General features: G+C 38.8%; 1 protein-coding gene across 1 annotated transcript in view; it reads right to left on the bottom strand.

Annotated features, from left to right (window-relative positions):
* The window catches only part of LOC101621617 (adenylate cyclase type 10-like), a 36,267-nt gene that overhangs the window by 8,463 nt on the left and 3,220 nt on the right, over positions 1-24,584 (bottom strand). The window contains exons 3-7 of the mRNA XM_012727827.1: positions 19,377-19,570; positions 18,020-18,211; positions 17,230-17,351; positions 6,477-6,598; positions 5,787-5,915 (exon numbers count right to left, since the gene is read on the bottom strand). Of these exons, the coding sequence (XP_012583281.1) occupies positions 5,787-5,915; positions 6,477-6,598; positions 17,230-17,351; positions 18,020-18,211; positions 19,377-19,570 (759 nt within the window). The remainder of the gene's footprint in view (positions 1-5,786; positions 5,916-6,476; positions 6,599-17,229; positions 17,352-18,019; positions 18,212-19,376; positions 19,571-24,584) is intronic.

The raw sequence follows: 24,584 nt of genomic DNA, 5'->3' as shown, positions 1-24,584 counted from the left end.
CACTGTGATAGGTGTCGGTGCGAGGGCATGGAAGTATGGGGTCTGCTGTTCTATGGACCAACAGTCAGAATTTCCCAAGATAGTTCCTAATTCACAGTTAAAAGAAAGAATAAAGAATGGGTTCATGTGGTTTGACAGCAATGTCCCCGAATATATCTGGTTGCGGTTTATGACTAGAAGAGAGTAAACCATGGAGTCCAAGACCTAGTGAAGAAAATCATGACTAGAAGATGCCACAGTCCACTCGAGTTGCAGTGGTCAGCAGGTGCTTTATTAGGCTGGTCTTAAGTAGACTACCCTTCAGATTTGACTCATTCTTTGCAAACACCTTTTCAGAGACCAGAAAGCAAGACAGAAATGTTGATGAAATGTTACCTCTTGGGGTTCAGAGGCATGAAAAGGATTGCAAGAGAACTGTTCTATGGAGGGCTTGTGTTAAGTAAAAAGGACTGGCTATCTGATCATTTAATGTCAGGTAAGGTACAGTTAGGTTAAGGTAACTAAGGAAACAGGAGTCTGGCAGCATGACTGCAATGTATGCCTCCCAGGGCACCCTCACATCAGAGTTTGTGTAAACAGCAACCTCTGAATTTGTGCCACACATGTTCTGCCTGGCCACACCCACAAGCCCTGGCTCTGAGAAGCCCCGTCAGGGCTTTGCTGTACTGGGAAGGTTCCTGGGTTCCTCTCCTATAGATAGATTAGTTGATATTGATGTCTCAAAAGCAAAAGGCCACAGGAAAAATATAAGTGCTAGCATAATTCCTTCCCACTACCAGATGAAGACACTTTTCTCTTTCCCCTCAGAAAGTACAAAACTGCAAATGCTTAAAGAGTTCATCAATTAATGTATTTCTCCAAGTTCGTGTCCCCCTTCATACAGTTATCAGTGTCACATCCAGAAGAGGAGTGATCATAGATTAGTTTCTTCCTTTATACCTTGTTCACCACCAACTCATCATCCTCATATTCCTCTCCCCTATCAACTGACTTCTCTCCTATTGAAGTGGAAAAAGCGAAGCTTTGTTTGGGTTTTGACAGACGTCTTTAAATACTGTAGAAGGCACAACTGTGAAAACTGGGTGAAGTTGCAAGATACACTTTACTTGATGAAAGAAGCGGCTTTCTAATAGCTGATGGAACATGAAATGAGACGTACTATACGTTAACCTAACTGAAAAAAATGAAAAGGTTAACTCTTATCTGGAATGTGGTAGCAGCATTACAGGGCTTGGGAAATATTTACCCACTAATCTAAGCTTCAAAAAGAAAACTCTGATTTACCCCTCAAGTCTCACTTCTGTAATCTCTAGTAAGGAAGAGTCACCTCCTGCTCACTCATGACTGGGAGAATAGCCCCTACCTTCCAGGTAGGCCTGCCCTATGCTGCCACTTTTATTACCTTTACCATGCCACAGTGGATTATGTTTTTAAAATAATGTCTGTGTCATCCCCAAAATGACTAATTTCAGGGATCAAGACTTACTTTGTATTTTTTTTGTTTTTTAAAGATTTATTTATTTATACATACAGAACTGGGGTACAGGCCAGAGGTGCAGGGTGGTGAGAGGATTCACCAGAGACAGAGTGGGGAGCAGAGCAGGCAGATCGACAAAGTACACTGCTGAGGGGAGCAGCGGTGGGGGAGGGGGTGCGGGGGGAGTCAGGAGAGGTCTGCCGTGCCATGTGGATTACCTCTGGGGCAGGCGGGAATTGAACTCATGCTGCAGTGCTTTAGCTTCTTAGTGCTGTGCTTTAACCGGCCCAGGGAGGGCCCTATTTTGTATTCTTAACACCTCTTTGCAGCATATGATATGTATATAAAGGGCCAATATACCTGTATTGAGCTAAATAATAAAAGCAGTAACTAAAACATATTGAGCACAAGTGGCCAGTACTATTCCATGCATATTATATATTCAAAACACATTTTACAACTCTGTGAAATTGGTACTGTTTTTTTTCTCGATCAGTTGAGGTTAAGTAATTTGCTCAAGACTGCCAAGGAAAACAAGTACACTCTCTAAAGTTCCTTTAACTTTGAATTACATTTTTCTTATTTCTGGCATTTCAGGGATAAATGGTTCTTTCCATCTATTTTCCTTCTCTAATATTACTTTATTTTTGTATGACATGCCCCAAATGGATGAATAAAGGGAAGTGCTACTCACTGTCCTCTTACTGTTGGGGGGGGGGGTGGAGTGCTACTCATTGTCCCCCGGGCTTACCTTGGGGAGATGGCAGTTGCAATTTGTCTGTGATCACTTGTGTTAGAATGGAACCATTGTCTTTGTAACTACAGAAATGGGAAGCCTTCCTTGAGCTGCGAGTAGGGCAGATGGCAAAACGGTGGAAGGGGACAAAGTCTCCCCCGTTACAGCTCCCACAGCGGCAGGCCAAATCTCGGAGAAAGCAGGCACACTCAAGGTGCAGGGCTATCTGTTGTGCTTTGGGCCACAGCTCCCAGGCAGCTTCCCGCAATAGAGGGACTCCAAATTCTAGCACATCAGCTTGAGGTAGGAATAGCTCTTCCTGTAGCCTGCGAGGGAAGTCAGCATCTGAAATAAAGAAAAATCTGAGTATCTCCTAAAGTCATCTTATGTAATCATACTGCACACTCCCAAGTGAATGCTTCCAGTTTGTAAGAAAACTTTTACAATTTTACTTAGTAATACTGTCCCCCCCTTTGTATAATTTTGCACCAATCTGAGTGATACTGATTATCTCTAGTAATGCTATGGGGAAGAAGTGATTAGTGGTACTGAAGTACACCTGATAGATTTCTTGGTCATTCCTCCCACACTGAACATTTTTATTAGAAATTATTATTATCATTAAATCATCGTAAATGTTCTGTTCAAATGTAAGGCCCAAACATATTTTAAAGAAAAAGGAAAATTATTTTTGGATTACATGTGCATTGGGTAATCCACTGTAGTTTTTATTCTTTAGCACATAAAATTGCAAGCTACTTAACTTGTTTTGTTCATGTATGTTCCAGTATCACATTTAACTTTTCTTGTGAATTTCCAAAATTAGAAATAGTTTATCTTATTTTCTTATTATTCTTAGAAGCCATTAAAGGATGATAGCAATATTTTGAACCAAAAATCAAAACACAAAAACTTAACATGTGAGCTTAACAAAGAATTAGAATTCTTGAAATTAAGACAATTCTGAAAAATACAAATGATTCATTCACTATATCCAAGGTTCCTTCATGATTAAAATAATCATTTCTTAGCAATATGCTTTAAGCAGGCCCTTTTATAGGGTACTGTTGCCCTTTCTGAACACAGATACCCTCAGGCAAGGTTATCTGTTCAGAGAACAGGAGCAGCTCTTCCTCACCTGGCATTCTCTTCTTCTCTTTGGTTTGTTCAATAATCTCAACAGAAGAAGGTACTAACACTGGCTCAGCAGGAAGCTCTTGGCTCTCGTTGAACCAGCAGAGTACTTGTATATCCACAAGAGCTCTTAGTACCTGAAGTAGTTTATTTTTCTCCCACCCAGGCAGGAGGTGCTGCAGCAGATCTATGTGAAAGAAGTGACCAATGATGGCAGCACATTTAACCAGCAACTGTTCCTCTGGGCTCAACTGATCTAGTTGGTTTACTGCTATTTCTGGAAAAAGAAATCATCAATGAACAAGCATTAGCATACAATCTCTTCCTTTAAAACAATTAAAAGGCTTACTTTTTGTCCACTTCTCCACTCAGCCAAACTCTTGAAAAAGCCTGGTTTATATGCATGTCTCATTTATCCTCACTCAGCACTCACTGTTCAGTCAAAAATAATCAGGTTTTCACCATATCATGGTACACATTCTTTCCAGGTCGCCAAACCTTTTGTTGGTAGACCTGAAGCCCAGCTCCAAATCACTCAACTATATTAACAGTTCTCATTTACATGATTAATAGGTACCCACGCCTTTCTCTTACTTTCAAGTAAACACGGAGACCAGGAACATGGCCCAAGATCTCTAATTGTCAAGATTTAATTAACTCCAGGCATTTTGTAAATTGTTCCATATTCTGACCCAGAAAGTTAAGTGGTTGGTATTGAACCAACATGTCACTAAATTCAAAATCATGGAGTAAGTCTAAACCTTTTTCTCCCCCCCCCCACAAACAACTAGTTACCCACTCCTCCTTCTAGATGTTCTTAAACATATTTCCTTCCTAACAATTTTAGAATAAATGGTAATTTTCATGTGAACTGCTGCTTTGCATATCCAATTTCCTCTCATTCTCTTCCCAGTAACATATTAAACTAGTGGTAAATTATATATGTAAAATACAAACAAAATCATGTCAATTTCTTTCTTAAATAATTTATCTTTCATAATTAATTTTGGCCTTTCATTTAGCCCAAAGTTTTGCTAACTGAGCTATTCATTGTAGCTTGTAAGTTAATAAATCTTTTTTCCCCTTTTCTGTGGATAAAATTTCGACTATTTTCCAGAATTCGGAAAAAATTAGAATGTTAATTGAGTTACCAGGTAACACTGTTTACATGAAGAATAAACACTGAAAATTAGATTAGGAAAACTGCGACTGAGCTACAAATAGCTACAAAAGCACTTTAGGCTTCCTGGGTATAGCAATTCTTGTAACTGGGTATGCCCCCTGTGGTGCCTGGAAGCTATACCTACAGAGGGCTGCAATAAGACAGAGCAGTTCCTCACTGGGATGTGGCGCTTCTAAGCGCCGACCCATCAGTGATCTCATTCCAACACGAGTAAACTATCCTTCAAGACTTTAGAAAACAGCAGTGAAGAATGTTGTGAGGATTCCCACCAGAGAAAACCACCTCTTGCCGTTCCGCTTGCATACTGCCTATATGCTTTGAAATTAGTAACGCTAAAGCCCAGTGTGTAATGCAGGTGTAGGGATGTGTGAACTGTCCAGATGGACCGAAACCCTCCAAAGTGAGTAGTTTATAATAGCTAACATTCACTGGCTATCAGGTGCCATGATTTATACTCCTGTCCCATGATTTAATACTCAACCCCACAGGAGCTATCATTATCTTTATTTGACTGATGAGAAGACTAAGCTTAAATGAGTTAACTTGTTTAAGGTTCTACAGCTAGCAGCAAGAGAAAGCCAATGCTACCTAGGATTTGCTGACTCCAGAGCCCTGGTTCTTAACTACTATGCTCTTCTGTTCTGCTTCTTCATATGCATGTCATACATCTTCTGCAGGATTATATTTGACTTGATCATCATAATATCCCTCAAGGGGCTTCATACAATAATACCCTGCTCGTCAAACACCTTGAATAGAACATTAAAACAACTTCATCTCTGAAAAGAACACCCTCTGTCCAGTGATGCCTACCCAATTCTGATAGCTTCATTCTTTATTTCAGCAGTCATTATAAACTTACTCTGTACTCTTTTAATAAACCTCCTGCTGTGTGCGTAATACTATCTGTTCACTGTACCATGGATTTTAAATCTCAGCAACATTAGCTCCCTTGACTATTGTTTCCTCCAGCAAGGGAGTATTCACAAAAAGAATCTCAGGACATAATTTTTATTAATGACTAGAAAATATTTCCAAATCACCAGTCAGGTCCAAAGAGAACGATGGGCTCACTTAAGTGAAACATTACTCAAGTAGCTCTTTAGGTAGTGCCAGAACTTATTTCTGGAAGGCAGATTTCTTCTTCAGAAGAAAGTGAAGCTATCATGATAATGAGACCTACACTCAGTCACCCATCAATTACTAATAGCAATGACATCTGTCATCCATTCACTTGAGGTCTTCAAGGGACTTACCTTTTAACAAGGGTGGGAGAAGCACTGTATCCAAATTCACATCATCCTTGACTGTGCAGACGTAAAGCTCCTGGTCTTCTTCAAAGCTGGCAGGAGAAATGCTATACATTGTAGATTTCATAGCACTGGCTGTAGGGAAAGAAGATTATGACTGAGGAATACACTATGCTTAATGACCGTACTTTTAAAGGCACAAAAATACAAGAATTTAGTTAAAAATCTAAAACAATGAAGATGAGTGAAGTGCATCATGTTTGAAGTATTTTACTCCAGCCATCCTGCCTGCTCTCTAATTTTCTCTTAGAAACTAGTATTTTCTGTACCATATAGTCTCAACCATTCTTACTTCTCCTGCTTACCCTGCAACAGCTTTCACTTTTATTATATTACAAGTTTGGGATACCTTCTTGAGTTTATATATATTTCCTTTCTCCCCTCCTCCTTTCTCCCATCCAGATTCACAGATCATCCCACTCTTCAGTGTAATTCCTGCTAGGTTGATCAGAAAGGAACGACAGCTTGACTGGCTTAATTAAGTTATCTGAGGCAGGTTTTTGCTGTTTTCACCATAGCTGCATATTATCTGTAGAGTGTGCTTAGCAGTGGACAGGCTCTTGTCTCCTAGAGGCCAGATGAAGAATGAACTCCAGTAGGCTGGGCCAAGGTAGAACCAGGGGAGGCTAAGCTTACCTGAGAGGGTCTCCCACTTGCTGTTCTCCTTCTCCTCCTTTTGGAAGTCATGAAAGAGCAGTATGTCCTTCGAGAGAAGGTCCTGGCATAGGACCTCACAGTAGAGGGGGTTCCCAAAGCACCTGCGGAGAAGGTATCTGTAGAGAAGTGAGTAGGGGAATGGCTGACCGATGGCACCCACTTGAAGAAAGCCAAGCATAAGGGTATTTCACACTGGGGGCTATTTCGTCTTTTGTTAACATCTGCTCTTGATATACAGAGAGAGGCAGCAGCATAGAATGTAAAATAAAAATTTCTGATTGGTTTTGAAAAGTATTTTCTTAACCAGATGCTTTTATTGTTGCTAAAAGGAACTAACATCCCCTTGTTGAGGCCTGGCAAAAACTGACCTGACACATATAATAGACACATTAAGCTGACTATCCAAGTCCTACTGTCTTGTGAAACCTGGGTAGAAACCTTTACTGGTTGACGAGGACACTGTCTACCCTTCAATATAGGCATGGGTCTGACCGTGGTTACTATGCCATCTTTCCCCCAACTCCAGTAAGGCCAGAGTCTTCTCACTTATGGCACTGGATCCTCCCTTAATGAAGTGCCCAGCTAGCCCTAGCCACTCACATCTGCAGTTCTTGGGGGATGCTCACCACCCCCAGTTCCCAACATGCCATTCTCAATAGCGAGGTAGCTGCCAACTTCGAAATGGGCACATGGGTAGTCTGAGGGCTCTTCAGGAAGTGTTGGGCCCAGCCATGCAAGGCAAAGGTAGGGGTCAATGTCATCACCATGATGATGGGTACAGTGGAGAGCAATGTTTCCAAAAATTTCCAGGAAGCTGCATCCATATACTGGGCTTCGTCAATGAGGAAAATCAGTGGTGTTTCCCTCACTGCCTAGAAATAACAGCAGAGAAACATGGACAACCTCTGATTAGAAATGGAGTTACCTGATTTTCAAATCTAGCAACAATTTAAATAAAATGTCAACACAAGCTAGTTTACCTCGCCTAAAGAAATGTACTGAGAGTTTCCTTGGATAAGAAAATACTCTGAAAAATGAGCAGCAAAACAACTTCCAAATCAAACTTGAAACTTCCTAAATATTTCATTTTGGCAAAGACTTCAAACTGTGTGGGAATTCATAATACTTTAAACCTGAATTCCCAAACCCGACTGTATATCAGAATCACCTGGGAGTGACTGCTTAAACTACCAGTTACCAAGTGGAGACGGCTCACAGGAGAATTGGTGGTGGGAAGCCCTTGGGGATTACAATTGAGGTGGAAAATGCACAAAATGAAGAATGATGTTAAAAAACAAAAAACAAAAAACTACCAGTTACCAGGCCCAACTTCCACAGATTTTTAAAAAATGTATGTACTTTCATCCACACTCCTAACATCTATTCTTCTCCCCACGGCTCCAGGCTACCACCCTAATGTGGTCTCTGTGTGACTCACTTTGTGCTGTACTTTTGTTTTGTCAAGTGAATTGTTTTTATGTAAATGCTACTATATTACAGATCTCATGATTTTTCTTATTCAGGACTGGTTTTAAGTTTACCCCATGCTGCTGTGTTTTCACCTATTTCCTTACTACTAATTCCTGTATTACTAATATAAACTCACCTATGAGTGTATGTCAACACCTCCTAGCAGCTACAAGCACACACTGCAATTAACAGCCTCTCAGGGAGACCCAGGAGTGGAAATGCTGGGTCTAGGAGACACATGCTATTACCATTTGAGTAATTACTTTCAGACTACTTGCCAGGATGGCTACATCAGTTTTTGTTAAAAACTTCTGATTCCATAATACTGGGTGGGGCCCTGAGTATCCATATTTTTGATAGATAGAAGGTAAAATAGTTATGCACCTGCATTTAGAAATCACAGTTTTAAATGAAATTTCTACCTTTTCTCTTTCATTGTGCTGTAGTATGGATTCAAGATTATAAATACAAAAAAATAGCAACAAATAGGTCAAGAAATGTCTAACTCAAGGAGTGATGTGTCTAGATTAAAATAAGCATAGTGCCCTCCCTGGGTTTAAGCACAGCACTAAGAAGCTAAAGCCACTTCAGCATGAGTTCGATCCCTACCCTAGAGCTGACCCACATGGCGCAGCAGACCTCTCCTGACCCGCCTGCTGCTCCCCTCAGCAGTGTACTTTGTCAGTCGGCCTGTTCTACTCCCCACTATGTCTCTGGTGAAGCCTCTCACCACCCCTGCACCTCTGACCTGTACCCCAGTTCTGTATGAATAAATAAATCTTTAAAAAAAAACACACACACACAAACCATTTCCACATATTAAGAGTTAATGGCATGCAGCAAAAGTACCCACCTCCTGAAGCATTTGGAAAAAACATGCTTTAACTTTCTTTTGTCTCATCAGGTCATCCATATGCGAAACTTTGAAGGATAAGGGAAACTGACCAGGAAAATAATTCATATATTAGCATTGAAAATGACAACCTATAGTTTTCAAAATGGAACAGAATATAATTCCATTTTGAATGACAAAATTTCTGTAGGTTGAGCAAAGGGTTACAATATGTAGCTGAGAGGATGAGAACCAAAGTCCCATTGATGGTTAGAGGGAGCTAGCTCCTTTCCACCCAATTCTGGTGAACACGTAAAAAGCCACGAGTTAGGAGTAAAGTGAAGGTCAGACTTAATAGAGTTCCAGTACCCCATTTGTGTCAAGTATACCAAAATGAATGTGTGCATGAGACTTGTTAGTACTGTGATATCTCCTAACATTGTTTCCTACGCCTGGCTGAGGCACATCAGCTACCATGGACCTGAGAGCCAAAAAGTGAATATATGTCTTGATTACTTTGGCAAGTGGCCAGAACCCCAGACAAAACCTGTCTGAGGAAAGGTTATGTTGAAAAATTGGAGAGATGTTAGTTTTCTCTATCTTCCATTAAATACAATGAATTGCAGGCTAAGTAGATTAGAAGTGATGAAGGAAGAATAAATGCAATTTCAGACCAGGAAATTCTTAGTCTACTATGCTATTGGGAAACACATATGCCCTATACCACTAGAAACTTTTGAGATTCAGATGTTGGTTCAAGTACATACTCCATGGCTAGGAAACACAAAGTTAGGCTTAAAGAACAAAATAGTTCAACCAGCTTGAGAACACAGAGATACAGCTGCTGAGGATGTTGGGCTAGGAGAGATCACCTTGATAGATTTTGTATTTTCACATTTACAGTGCAGTCTCTTACATTTATCTTCTTTAAAATTCCCTATATAAAGAACTATATATGTCAGTTAAATAACTATAAAGAACTACAATTATAATTTCACAGATGAAAAATTTCAGGCTCAGAAAAGCTAAGCGATTTTACCAGGACATAAAATTAGCAAGTGTGAGAGTCAATCCTAGAATCTACTCTCCTCATAAATGAGAAAGCCTGAGTTTTAGGATCAAAGGGATTTCAAATATCAGTATTTCCACTACTATTTAAAAGTCCTTAGGCCATAGTGAGATACATAGATACAGACAGACAGACAGATAGCCAGCCAGCCTGCCTAAGTGTATTAGAAGACAACTCTGGACTTAAGTGCCCATAAAAAAATATCATAATCCAATTCAGAGAACCACTGCCTTCATTACCTTCACAAAGAAGAGCTCATTAAACAGGCAGTGAAGCGGTTCTTCCACCATCCCTCGGAGCTGCTTGTGTAGGCACTCTTGGCGGGAATAGGCTGGGCATATATCAATTTCAAAGAAGATGGCCATGAGGGTCTGGATGGCATAGAAGCACTGCTTGGAATTATCCTCTTTCAACTTCAGTGGTATCACCCTGGTGAATGTTACCATAATCACTGGGAATCCTTGGCCTACAGAGAGATTACTCACTCCACCAACCCGAGGACACAGAATAATAATAATATAAATCTCACGAAGAAGAGAAAGGAGCCCCAAGAAAAGTAGCTGTTAACTCAAGAAGCAGGAGTTTTTACCTATACCCTTCTCTCTGGGCCAGGAAATTTATTTCAGCCAACAACTGACTTTTTCCACATCCTTTTCCACCTTCGTAGAGAACTGCTTGTCCTTTCTTCTGGTGCAAACATCCCTGCTGTGCCATTCGGAAAGCTTCTAGTTCTTTTTCTCGATCTGAAGTGACAAGGAGTACCTAGAACTGCTATACTTTTTTAGTAGATGCTATTTATTTGAATTAATTTGCAAAGACAAGTCTCCCCGCTCGCACCTCTGCTTTCCCCTCAAAAAAACTCCTTGGCAGAATCACATCCTTTGATGAAGCTTCTGGGCTACCCATAAACGTTTACTGGGCTTATGGGTTTGCTCCAAAGCACAAGTAATAATATTCAGAACAATTAGGTATCACATGAATGTGGAAGCTACTCAATGCTCTTTTTTTAAATAAAAATGTCCACAGTAACAACCCAGTCTTCAGGGTCAACCACAGCTACTAAATATGCCTGAATAATATATACAGAGAAAACAAACAGTGGGGGCTTTCAACAGTCTTGCTGCTATCATCACTACTTAAAAAAAAAGGAATTCCTTCTAAACATGATTTGACCACAAACATGGTCAGATCTCAACAGCTCAACTCTGACTTACAAAGATCCTTACTAAATGTTGGTACTTCTAGGTAAAGAGGTAGAATTCCACTTGGAATTTTAATACCTAACATGGAAAAAATGGCAAGTCCTCTTCAAAATTCATATAAATTCACTAAAAAGGCTATTTGTTATTTTAAAATATAAGCTTAGAAGAGTTAGTCTTGCATTTGTTTAAAAAGTTCACTTTAACCATCTATAGATGAAAACGAAAGTACAAAGTAAAACTCACCTAACAAAGGATGATTTTTGTTTCTTTCTCTGGCCAAGTGTCTCTTTCCAAACATTCTGGGGAACAAGAACAAAGAGAAACATGTCCATTAAATATGGTTGGAGAAAAAAAACAAGTTTAGGGGAGGGGTTATAGTAGTGAACAATGGCCAAGTTACAGAATAATACTGCCGTAAGTAATGTTGGAAAATTAGAAATAAGTTTCAGTGTAGTTAAGTTTAGTTAGTTTTGTTCACTACAAGAAATGATATAAAAACTGGGCATCAGACTACTTTGGGAGATGGTCTGGCCCTGCCAATAACTCAACTAGACCTGGACAAGTCTTTTGATTTAGATAAATCAATACAGATGTGTGTGTGTGCGTATATATGTATGTGTGTGTGTATGTATGTGTATATATAAGTATATATATATATCAGTATGCATGTATATATATGCAGAAATATATAAAAGTATATATATGAGTATATATATATCAGTATGCATATGTATATATGCAGATAGGTATGTTGGGATAGATACATAACATATAAATTTTGGAATTTGGATAAACAGATAACATATTGCTAAACAGAGGACAAATTGTCTTCATAAGCAAATATCTTCAGGTATCTAAAGAGGTAGAGTTCTGTATTAAAAGTTTTTAAAAACCTAAAAATTTTTGAGAGAAAGAAGGGTATAGGAATTTATTGTTCTGGGCTCAGGGGACTAAACTTTGAGCTACACAAAGAATACAGAACCTAGATTAGGAACCTATCATCACCACACACTTCCTGTTGACCAGCAGGAGGCCCACTAAACGAATATAGAAGAGCTAAAAATAAGAGCTAAAGGTCTCATCAAACCTTCCTCTGAAGTCACTTCCACAGTCTAGTACTAGAAGAACTTTTTATACAATCAAAACCGGATTATTCTGATGCCCTAATTCTGTAAAAGAGATGGGAATGAAGTCCACGGTGACACTCACATACATCGTCTATGGCCAAGGTACTCATACATCCTCCCTGGGTTAGAGATGTTCTTCATCATTTTCTCTGGGAGTTTCTTGAAGTTGTAAGCAGGCAACATGGATCTGAGATATGTTACTTCATCACAGGACACCAAGCCTGGATAAGCAGTTATCATTCTGGCCACAAGGCTCACTTTTGGGCCAATAACTGTGACAGGGAAACAGTAAAGAAAAGGATGCAGAATGTTTAGACCACTCCCCCTACACCCACACCCCCTAACTTACAGAACTAACAGTCCAATGTCCTTTTATACCTGTATATTCATGTCTTGCTACTGCCCCAACCACACCACAGAATACTGGTCCATTGGTGATACTGATGGAAACAAGCCTGGGGAAGAGAAAACAGTGGGCAAATAGTTAGAAGCCTCCAAATCAGGAACCATATTTCCTACTTGCTAGATCCAGAAGTCTAGGTTTAGGACTCAGAATAGAAAAGGCTATATAGGCTATTGTCAGTCAATATCATATACCATATGACATGTACAAGTTACTAAATATTAGAAAAAAAATGCTTCTCTTCTATCAGGATTCTCAGTTGAGAAGTTATTTTTAGTAAAAAGATTAAAAATATCTTATATTTGACAGAAACTTACATATGCTTTTTGAAATATTCTCAAGATAATTACCTACCCTGATCCTTTGAGGAATAATTGATAACAAACATATAAAGTGTGTAGGGCAAGAATTTTAACCCCATATGACAAAAGAAAAATAACCAAAGAAGTTAATTAACATTCCCAGAGCTACACAGCAAAATTTAGTAGTAGAGACAGGCTTTGACTCCTAGGTGCCATTTCCACTATAACATGCTGCATCAGCTAAAATCCCCAGGTGAAAAGTAGATATATAGATGTCAGCACAGGATTAATGGATCAAACAGAATAAAGGAATAACCAAAATGTCAGGCAGCTGATGGAAGCCTTCCTGAAGCAACTGTCTTAGGAATACATTTTTTCAGTGAATAATACTATTGTCTTCATTCATACAAGCATACATTCATTCACTCATTTGACAAACACTGAGAATTATGGAAAGTACTAAGTACTGGACTAGATGTTTAACATATTCTGACCTGGAGAAGCTCAATCTGGGGAGGTGGGTTGTAGGGATGAGGGAGGTGAAGAGACATATTCATAAGTTAGTGAGATAATATTACACATTAGAAATCAGAAGAGCAAATTAACAAAGAAAAGGGCACATGGACTGAATGGAAGAGCAAGGGAGAATAATAAAGTCTAATAAAGAAATAAGAAATAGGACCTCCCTGGTGGCATAGCGGGTTAAAGCACAGCACTAAGAAGCTAAAGCCATTTTTGCACGAGGTCAATCCCCGCCTGCCCCAGAGGTGATCCACATGGTGTGGTAGACCTCTCCTGACCGGCCTGCTGCTCCCCTCAGTCGGCCTGTTCTGCTCCTCTGTCACTGGTGAATCCTCTCACTGCCCCTGTACCTCTGGCCTGTACCCCAGTTCTATGTGCACAAATAAATCTTAAAAAAAAAAAAGTAAGAAATAACCACATGAGAAAAGTATTACTTTTCTTTATCACAGTCTTGTTAACTGATTTTTTCACATGTGTAAGTATAGTCACTAAACAAGCATACATTGAACCACAAGCCAGACACTATGCTAGCTGTGACAGGCATAAAGAAAAATACGATGCTACCCCCACCCCACAGTCAAATAAACAACTAACTGTAACACAATGAAATATAAGTGTAGGAATAAAAGGCTGTAATAGCTTTCATGAGAAATAGTTAATTTTCTTATACTTGAGTCTAAGGGATAACTTTTAACCAAATTAAGGAAGGAGTTTAGCAGGTAGAGAAAGTGGGAAAGGCATTTTAGAAAACATTATCAGTTATCAGATCTTCAGTCTTAATCTCAGACAGTGTTAACAACTGCCTGGTTCTTGTCTTGGGTGTTTTTTCTTTATTTCGTGGGCCAGTAGGTTAGCCAGAACATGGTAAGAGCCTCATCTACCCTTAGGGGAAAGCAAGAGAATTTTGATGGCTTAGCAGACAATAACACTAGGATTGTTGCTACTTTTATATTAAGAACAAATGGAAATTTTTAGATTTAACTTGAAACTATTTATGCCTCATTGTATCCTCTTTGTCCACCATGTATTCTACTATCTGTCACATGACATTTTCTGCTTGTTCTGTTATGTTTGCACTATTTACAGCCTTTTATTCTTGCACTTAAATTTCACTGTGTTACAGCTAATTGTTTATTTAACATCTTATTTTTCTTTATGCTGGTCACACCTAGCATGGCTTCTGGCTTGTGGTTCAATGAATGCTTGTTGAGTGACTATACTTATGCATGTGAGAAAATCAGTTATTAATAACAATGATAAAGAACAAATAATAATTTTATCACTTGGCTATTTCTTGTTTCTTTCTTTTTTTTTTTTTTTTTAAAGATTTATTTATTCATACAGAACTGGGATAAAGGCCAGAGATGCGGAGGGTGAGAGAATTCACCAGGGACAGAGTGGGGAGCAGAATAGGAAGATCGATGAAGTACACTGCTGAGTGGAGCAGCGGGTGGGACAGGAGAGGTCTGCCATGCCATGTGGATCTCCTCCGGGGCAGGCGGGGATCGAACTCAGGTGGAAGTGGCTTAAGCTTCTTAGTGCAGTGCTTTAACCCGCTGTGCCACCAGGGAGGGCCATATTTCTTGTTTCTTTATTGGACTTTATTATTCCCCCTTATTCTTCCTTACAGTCCATGTTCCTTCCTTTAAAAACATTTTTAATATATAATACAGTATTTCTAGTGATCTTAAGTGTAGTGATGAGATTCTGAGACTGTACTCCTTAGGTCTCAAAAATATCCTAAAGAAATAGTAACAGGTCAAAAAAAGCCTGATCAATCAATGGACTCAGGGAATCTTCTTCTGTGACTTGAAAACTGAAAGCACTGCTTAGTTTAAAAGAGAAACTTGCAAGAGGGCCCAAGGAAAACAGAGTATTGAAAAAAGAGAGACATGGCATGGTTTGGGGCTTAGGTGAGGCTGACTCGATGCAGAGAGACATGACCAAGAGTATCTGTTACTTTAGCCACAGAGGCACCTCTGGGTTTAGGTCTCTATGCTTTAATTATGGGTGAAGATAAGCTTCAGCAACTGGCTAGTACAGAATTTCCAAAAATATCTCCCCTAGAACATTCATTCTTCTGGATGTTTAGGGATCTTTCTGGAGAAAAATGTTATGTGGGCAAAAAAATTTGGAAAATGTTAAGTAAAAGAAAATATAAAAAATTACTGTAAAGCTATGCAGAATCTTTCATGTTAATATATGAGCCTCCAAGAAGGAAACATAGTTTGCATTACTTCTCAAACATATTTAGTCATGAAGATCTTTTTTCATGAACTATTAAAAAACTAATATTCTACAAAACACACTGTGATAAATTACTGAATTGTAATTACCTTTAAGGACAGAAAAATACCAATTTGAAACTAGCTATTTGTTTTACCAACATAACCTCTGGCTCTTGATTTTCTTAAGTTAAGGTCAGATTAGATGAACCCTAATAGCCCATCAGCTCTTAATACCTGCTCTGTTCTAAATTAAATAAGATTGAAAGGGCCAAATGATGGCCAAAGGGTCATGAGGGCATCCTTAATGATACTTGTAAGTTAGCCTCTGGGCCAAAGAAATGACTCTCTCATTCAGTAGTAAGGCCCACTGGCAGGATCTTTGATGACCACAGGTAAATGCAAAACCTCAAGAGCAGAACAGACCAGCACTGGAAGGATGGCTCAGCACACACACACTACAGATATAAGGCTGGGAAGGAGCTGTAGAGGATCTGCAAGACCCTGCCACGCCTGAGAGAAGTTCCAAAACACATCTGCCTTCAGCTAAGGGGCTAAGTAATTTCTTACCTGCAAAATAAGGAGTTGGATCAGATAATCTCAAAATTCCTTTTTAGTGCTAATATTTGATTAGTACGCCTCTACTATATCATATTAACAATGTATGTCATCCCAGTTGGGAAATATTTGTATTTAACAAGAGGCAGCTGTGTGTCATAAACAACATAGGTTTGAGGACAGAAAATGTGGATCTTATTGCCACTTCTGTCATATGCTAGTAACTTCTCTTCTGTGGTTCTAGTTTCCTCATATGTAGAAGAAGAATAAAAATGTTCACACTTGCAGCATTAAAGTAGTCTACAAATGCTAAAACACTAGGTAAATGTGTAGTATGATTTTATTCGCCTTTAGTAAGTATAGAAAGCAAACAAATCCATGACTCAGTATTAGCCTTAGAAATAACAGCTTTCCAAGTCCATTTACATACAGACTTTCCCCGTAGCTTTCTAGTGAAAGAAAAAAGTCCTTTGAAAAATTACAATCAACCTTGTCATCTCGCAACTAGTAAGAAAATAAATTTTTCTGTATTTTTATTAGGGTTAGATTTTTATAGAACGTGGGAAGGTGGGAACAGGGAAATGGAGGATATTTCATTATGAATTCCAGAAAAATCAATAGGCTTGATAAAGTAGAAAAAGAATGTTCCACTTCCTCTCTAGCTAACTTTTCGTCCCAAGCCTCCCCTCCCCATATACAAGCAACTTTTGTTCTGCGTCCCCTCCATACACAGAGACACTAATTGTAGAATATTAATTTAAACATTTGCTTATTCCTTTGCCATGTTTTTGAGTCCTGCTATCTTTATTGCTCCTTTCACTGTTTTACCCTACTGTATGGAAATTTAATTTTCCCACAGGAACTTGCTCTGTACCTCATGGTTTCTTTTAGATCTTATTTTCTGATTTCTCTTAGCATGCTCTAGAAGCCATCAATCCCTGCTACCTGTGACCACCTCCTACCCTGCCTGAGGAGAACCCTGGGACCTGAAAAACTCCTCTCTGCCCCACCTTCCTCCTCACTTGGTCTCAGCAAAATTCTCCCAGCAGAAACTGAAGATGCTGAAGGAACTCTCCAGGGCATGTGCACACTCATCAGGCTTCTTATCCCCAGGAAGACCGAAGACACAGAGGAACATGCAGCCCTGGGAAAGATAAAAAATAAAAGTTTTACCTGGGGTCAGAATATGGAATGCTTGCACTGAACCAATACCTCTGGATGAAGCCAGACACTTTCCTGATTTGTTTCCTGTTTGCAGGATTTTACACAATTCATGAGACAGACAGACTGGGTGATTTCAACATGGAGATTTTAAAAAAGAAAAAATAAAATCTTGATTTAACAAATGATTTATTCAAAGAACTATGATTTTAAACATAAGAAAAACTGGTGTCAAAAGTTTAACTTTTAGTGTATTCTGTGAACTCAGTCTCATCCCACATGTTCTTCACCTATGTCAAATATTACACACACTACTACTCTGTTTATGTGACCTTTTTATGTGAGAAAGACCAGATTACATTTACTTCACCAATAGAACAAACAATTATTCTTTAAGCTTTCAAAAAAAAAAAATGCTTAACAAGAATTGAATCAAGAAAGATACAATGAGTAGCCCGCACCTATTCAGCAAATTAACTAGAACATCCCATTCCTTAGCTATTATTAGTTGAACTTTCATGTTATATTGCTTGCTATAAAATATGTAGCAGGATAGCACTTAACCTTGTGTTATTTGGAAGATAAACAGGTCATGCCAGATTGTTATTTAGTTACATGTAATATTGATAGGTCAAGTTCCTTTGCACTTACTTTCTCAAACATAAAGATTCGGCTTAGTTGGCCACCCCCTTTCTCTATGGCTGTGGAGATGTACAAAGCGGCCTCCTGAATAAGATGACACAAATGCAGCACCCACGCTGTCTTGTGAAACTCTAGGTTGACCAGAACCATAGTCACGGTACGAAATTCAGATATATACTCCATAGGTTGGCCTTCATCAATCTACAAAGACACAGAGAGTTAACTTGCCCTCTGCTCTCAGTATCATATTTAAGTATATTAATTACATATTCTGTGGCGAACTTGAGAAAGTAACATGTCAGACAAAAACTTAAAATTCAGGGTGAGAGGTATAGACTATATACGATCCAGGGTACATGGAATTAAAACTGTTTTACTTTAAACTTGAATTACTACCTGATGAACTTTTCTTGGCTTTTATATGTACTTTCTAACAGTTAAGTATGATTTGTCCATTTCTACTAGTCACTATATCACTTAACTAAGAGATTCACATGGGTTCATATATACACAATCATTTAACACATGTTTACCAAACATGTACATTATCCCTTATTTACAGTTTAGTAGCTTCTTTAGGGGAAAAAAAGTAAATATGGCTTCTATTTCCAGGATTATGAAGTTATAAGACTTATAAGATTAAAAGATATGATGTCATCATAGGAATTGGTACAGAGATGGAAATCTGCTGGTTTTACAATGGAACAGAAAATGAGCTGAATCAATACAAAAATTGTTACATATAAATGTACACCTGTTTACACACACACACACACACACACACACACAGAGTATACATGATGACTCAAAAACGAGTAAACAACCTTCTTCAAAAGGCTTTTCATTATGTGTTTCCGCAGGGTTTGCTCAAGTGCAGAGTCTGGATCCAACTCCAGAGCAGTTCTTAGGGTATCTGAGAAAAGAAAAACAAAATGTCTCCAACCAGGTGAAAAATTAATCTTAAAAATTTTGTGCTTAGCTAGAAAGAACAAAGTAACTTACCAGCACTTGTCCGGTAGTGTGGCAGATAATCAAGACACTTGTCAAAATGCTCATCAAAATCAAATGGGCCAATGATCCGCATATCTCTCAACTATAGAAAGGAAAACGCTCAATTTCTGTGCCCACCCACATACTGGGGTACCTTTGGCTCCTTAACAGAGGGGCTGAGGATGCCATCTCCTTTGTTTAGCTTTTCTTTCCAGTCTTACTGTGATGCTTTGGCTATCTTCCTAGGAGAATATTCCCCACCTCCCTCCAAAATGGAGTTGGCAATATGTCAGGCAATATGTGAACAGCACCAGAGGATTCTCTGTGTAGTAGGAAGGCCTTTTCAGGACATGCAATGATGGGAACAGTTTCCTACCTTCACAGCTTCATCTTCCCTCATGATTTCCACTTCAAACATGTACTGCTCACAGAGCTTCCAGCAATTCCAGGACAAGACAATCTCATTTGCCTGAGCCAAACGTTGAGCTAACTGGACGTCATCTACATCCCGCCCAATCACTAAGAGGTACTGACGCTGCTTGTCTCCAACAATGACTTGGGAAATCCGACCTGCAGACAGACCTAACCAGAAAAATGGAGGCAAATGATCAATAACCACTCAACTGGAATGCTATGCAGAGGCTAGGATTTGAAATCTTCACACCATTCTCTGCATCATGTCAATGTTGTTATAGTCCACAGTTGCAGAAGAATGAGGTGAGCTTCTCTTCAAAAATAGTGACTTTTCCTAGATTTTCTTCTCTTTTAAACACAAACATTCTAACAAACCTGGGCTTTATGGGGAAGAAAAAAGAGATCTAGGCCTCAAACAGTGTTGTCTTTAAATTGCTTTTTTTTTTTAAAGATTCATTTATTTATTCATATAGAGCTGGGGTACAGACCAGAGATGTGGAGGGTGAGAGGATTCACCAGAGACAGGGAGGGGAGCAGAACAGGCAGATCGACGAAGTACACTGCTGAGGGGAGCAGCAGGCGGGTCAGGAGAGGTCTGCCTCGCCATGTGGATCTCCTCCGGGGCAGGCGGGAATCGAACTCATGTGGAAGTGGCTTAAACTTCTTAGTGCTGTGCTTTAACCTGCTGCACCACCAGGGAGGGCCCTAAATTGCTCTTTTAATAGACAGCTAGGTCCATGGCAAAGAACTCAGCAGGATAGCTGATGATTATGCTCAACAACTGCTGCCAGAGACCACACATCCTTTCTCACATGCAACCAGAGCCCAGTGAGAAGGCTATCAGCATGTAACCAATCATGAACTTGGCCACACATTTTTCATTCTACCTCATTTTTTGGTATTTTTTTTTAAATGCAGGCAGCATTGATTTAAACATTGTAGTTTTGTATGTTTTAAGAATACAGGCTCATGTGGCTTCAAAATTATACTATACCACACCCACCCTCAAAATACTAATAACCCTCCATTGACTACCCTCTACCCTTTGTTCCCACCCCTCAGTCTTTCCTTCCCTTTTGGAAACCTCAGCTCTGACAATTTTTTTTTGAACTTGCTTTTTTCAAAGAAAAAATGACACATTTTTGGAAAGCAAGACAGGCCAACTCTGTGTAACACCATGCTTAATGATCCTAAGAGTTTCTCCAGATAGGAGACTCTTGACTCTTCCCTATCTTACTTAGCTTCTGCTATTGAAGACCAAGTGTCTCATTAGTTTTCATGAAAATGTTCCATTTTTTCTTTGCTTTCCAAAGATGGGTCAAACACTACATGACATACACTTCAGCAACATCTTTAAAGACAGAGCACCCAACGCCACAATAGTGAAGGCAAGAATAAATAGATGGGACTACATCAAGTTAAAGAACTTCTGTACAGCAAAAGAGACATTACAAAAACCAGACAGACAGCCCACTAATTGGGAAAACATTTTCTCACACAAAAGTAGTGATAAAGGACTGATCACAAATATATATGGAGAACTGATAAAACTCAACAAAAATAAACAACCCCATCAAAAAATGGGCAGAAGAGCTAAAAAGATACTTCTCCAAAGAAGAAATGCAGTTGGCCAACAAGCATATGAAAAAATGTTCAACATCACTTGTAATAAGGGAGATGCAAATCAAAACCACAATGAGATACCACCTCACCCCAGTGAGAATGGCATATCTTCAAACAACTAGCAACAACAAAAGTTGGCGAGGATGTGGAGAAAAAGGAACACTCCTGCACTGCTGGTGGGAATGCAAACTAGTACAACCACTATGGAAAACTGTCTGGAGGTTCCTCAAACTGCTAAACATGGAGCTTCCCTACGACCCAGCAATCCCACTCCTAGGTATCTACCCAAAAGACACAAAAACACTGATTGAAAAAGATACCTGCACCCTCATATTTATTGCTGCTTTCTTTACAATTGGAAAAACATGGAAGCAGCCCAAAAGGAGATGACTGAAAAAGATGTGGTACATATATACAATGGAGTATTACTCAGCAACCAAAAAAGAGAAACACATGTCTTTTGCAGCAACTTGGATGGAGCTGGAAAAGATCATGCTTAATGAGATAAGCCAGAAAGAGAAAGGAAAATACTGGATGGTTTCACTCATAGCAGGAGTATAATGGATCAGGTGAGAAAATAACAAGAATAATGAACAGCCATATACCAGAGACATTTTGTGGGGGTGGAGTGGGGAATGGGATCAAAAACATGGGGGGGTAGGGAAGTACACAGGATTATGGTGATGGCACACGGGTGACTTGGTGATGGGAAACCCGTGGGGATTACAATTGAGATGGAAAAAAATGTACAAAATGATGTAAAACTAAACTGTTATAAAATAAAAAAAAATTGTCCAATTACAGAGAAAGTAAAATTAAAAAAAAAAATCTTGCTTCCACCTAAATTCCCATATATACTATTTTCTTCTAACAGGTAATTTTTGTTTCTTAAATTTCTTTATACAAACATAAACAAACAAAAAATTATTTCCCTTGCATCTTACACTCTCACATTTTGGAGATACTGCAATAATAACATCTTTTTATTTTTTTCAAATGGTAGATAAGTTCACTGAGTAGATGCTTTATTATTTAACTAGTCACTACAGGTGAACTGTTTTTAACCTTTCATTACAATCCAGACTGAAATCAATTATATTTATGGTATTTTACATATACACACGTATACCTGTAGGGTAAAAGTGGAATTGCTGGGCTGAAGAATACATGCATTTGTAATCTTGCTAAATTACTAAATCCTCCATAAAAGTTATATCACTGTTGATTTTCACCAGCACGCTTCCAGAAAGTTTTTTTTTCTCATAGCCCCACTAACTGTGTGGTTGGCATCTGAATTTCTGCATATCCACCGGTGAGAAGTGATCTTAATGCACCTTCAATGGGCAATTTTCTTAATATGAAGTTAACCAACTTTTTACATTAAAAAAGAAGTGCTATTCATTTATTTCCTTACTCACTTTTTTCTTTTAGAAATTAATCTTGTTAATGCATTAACTAAATTTAAAAAAGTTCACCTTTGGAACATGGTATTTCCCAGGTTCTCATTGATTTTTTTTGAATTTTAAAATAGGGGATCCGCCTTCTTCCCAATTTGATCTCTCTTTTAGTAGATACTACCTATCTTTAGCTGCAGATCCTGGCCTTCTCTGGTATGATAGATCCCAAATTTCTCCTGTATCTCCAGACTGCATTTTGCCACGAGGGTAATGATGTCACTCAGTTGATTCTGTTCCACTGTCCAGAGTGCCAGAAGCACGTTTCCTGCAGTGATACAAGACAGGTTGCTAAAGGTCAAACACCTGAACTCACTTGGCCTAGGGTAAAGTCCCAAATAATGCAGATGTCAGGCAATTGTTGGCACTATACATTTTGCTAGGTTAAGATGCTCACAGCTTTGGAAACAGCATATAAAAACTCGACTAGGTAGAAGTTGAAATGTTCCCTACTGTCTGAAGATATTTTTTGGTAATCTTCCCTCCATTGTTATACTAACAGAAAGGGAGTAGTACTAGTAAAGAGGTTCACAAAATGTAGTTTCAAGTCCAACTCTAATTTATGATTGGTTTAGTTAAGTTTAAAAGAAAAGACAGGCCAACTCTGTGTAACACCATGCTTAACGATCCTAAGAGTTCTCCAGATCGGAGACTCTTGACTCTTCCCTATCTTACTTAGCTTCTGCTATTGAAGACCAAGTGTCTCATTAGTTTTCATGAAAGTGCTTTAGAGGCACTTATTTTCTTGTCTTTCAGTCTTTACAAAATGTAAAGCACACATGAGCAAGCACATGGGCAAGCCTTCCCTCAGACTAGAGATCCTGAGGCAGAGACTATATTGTTCTCTTTGTTTCCTCTTACCCAGTACATATTAAATAATGCTGAATAAATATGCCAAATTTCCCCTAAATATAGTCTTCCTTAGTTCCAGTGAATCTAAATATGAAGAAAAAGCTGAAAGATACCTGTGATATTTAGGATATCTCCTCCAAAACACAGCACATCTGAAATTGAATAAGAAACAAAAGAGTGAGTAAAAATCCGAGATGTACCTTGTATGTGACCAAAAGAACAGCCAACTGAGTTTTTTCTTTCATTTTTTTCTGATCTATTTGTTCATTTTAAGACATAGGTTCCTCCTTCTTTTCCTCAGGTTTACTTCTCAAGCCCTCCATACCTTTATTTATCTACTGTAAATGGAAGTAGTACTGCTATTCTCTAGAAGTAGACCCCTACTTGTACTCTGGAGCCCAGCCCCATTCAACCTCTCAAGAACTTTACTCTCTCTTCATCTTCTCTCATTTCCATCAATATCTTAAAAAACAAAACACAACAAATTTAATCTACCTATTTTTTTTAAAGATTTATTTATTTATGCTTACAGAACTGGGGTACAGGCCAGAGGTGTGGTGGGTGAGAGGATTCACCAGAGACAGACAGGAGAGCAGAACAGGCAGATTGACAAAGTACACTGCTGAGAGGAGCAGAAGGCAGGTCAGAGTGGGTCTGCTCCCTGCTTGGGGATAGAACTCAAGCTTCAAGAGAGCTTCAGAACTTAACAATGCAGTGCATTAACACGTTGCGCCACCAGGGAGAGCTCTAATCTACCTAATCTTAATCTACCATGTTTTCTAGTTATAGTTCCATTTTTAAACTATATGCATAGCAGAAAAATATTCTCAAAAGAAACAGCTAGATACAAATTTCTCCTCATATTCTATTCACTCATGTATTTTCTCCACCATTCTCTTCTTAGCTTACTCCAATTGAACAACCATCCCTCTATGTCACTGAAATGATCAAGCTCATCAACAGCATTCACCTAGCAAAATACACTGTTTCGGGCTGTACTATTTGATATCTTTCAATTTCAACCCAGCTGGTTGCAGCCGTCATCTTCTCAGGCCACTACTTCTCTTTTGACAAGAACACCACCATATCCTACCTTACTAGCCACTTCAGTTTCTTTTTTGTAGGCTTTCTTCCTAATTGTTAATTTTTCCTAAGAATTCCTCAAGACCCAGTATTATATTCTTTCTTTTTATTTATACTCTCCCCATGCTGATTCAGTTTTTTATGTAGTATTTTTATCC

Source organism: Condylura cristata, unplaced genomic scaffold, assembly GCF_000260355.1.
Source record: "Condylura cristata isolate star-nosed mole 26May11 unplaced genomic scaffold, ConCri1.0 scaffold00001, whole genome shotgun sequence".
Classification (NCBI taxonomy): Eukaryota; Metazoa; Chordata; class Mammalia; order Eulipotyphla; family Talpidae; genus Condylura; species Condylura cristata.
The sequence above is the reverse complement of the archived record's forward strand: the minus strand, read 5'-3'. Positions and strand labels throughout refer to the sequence as shown.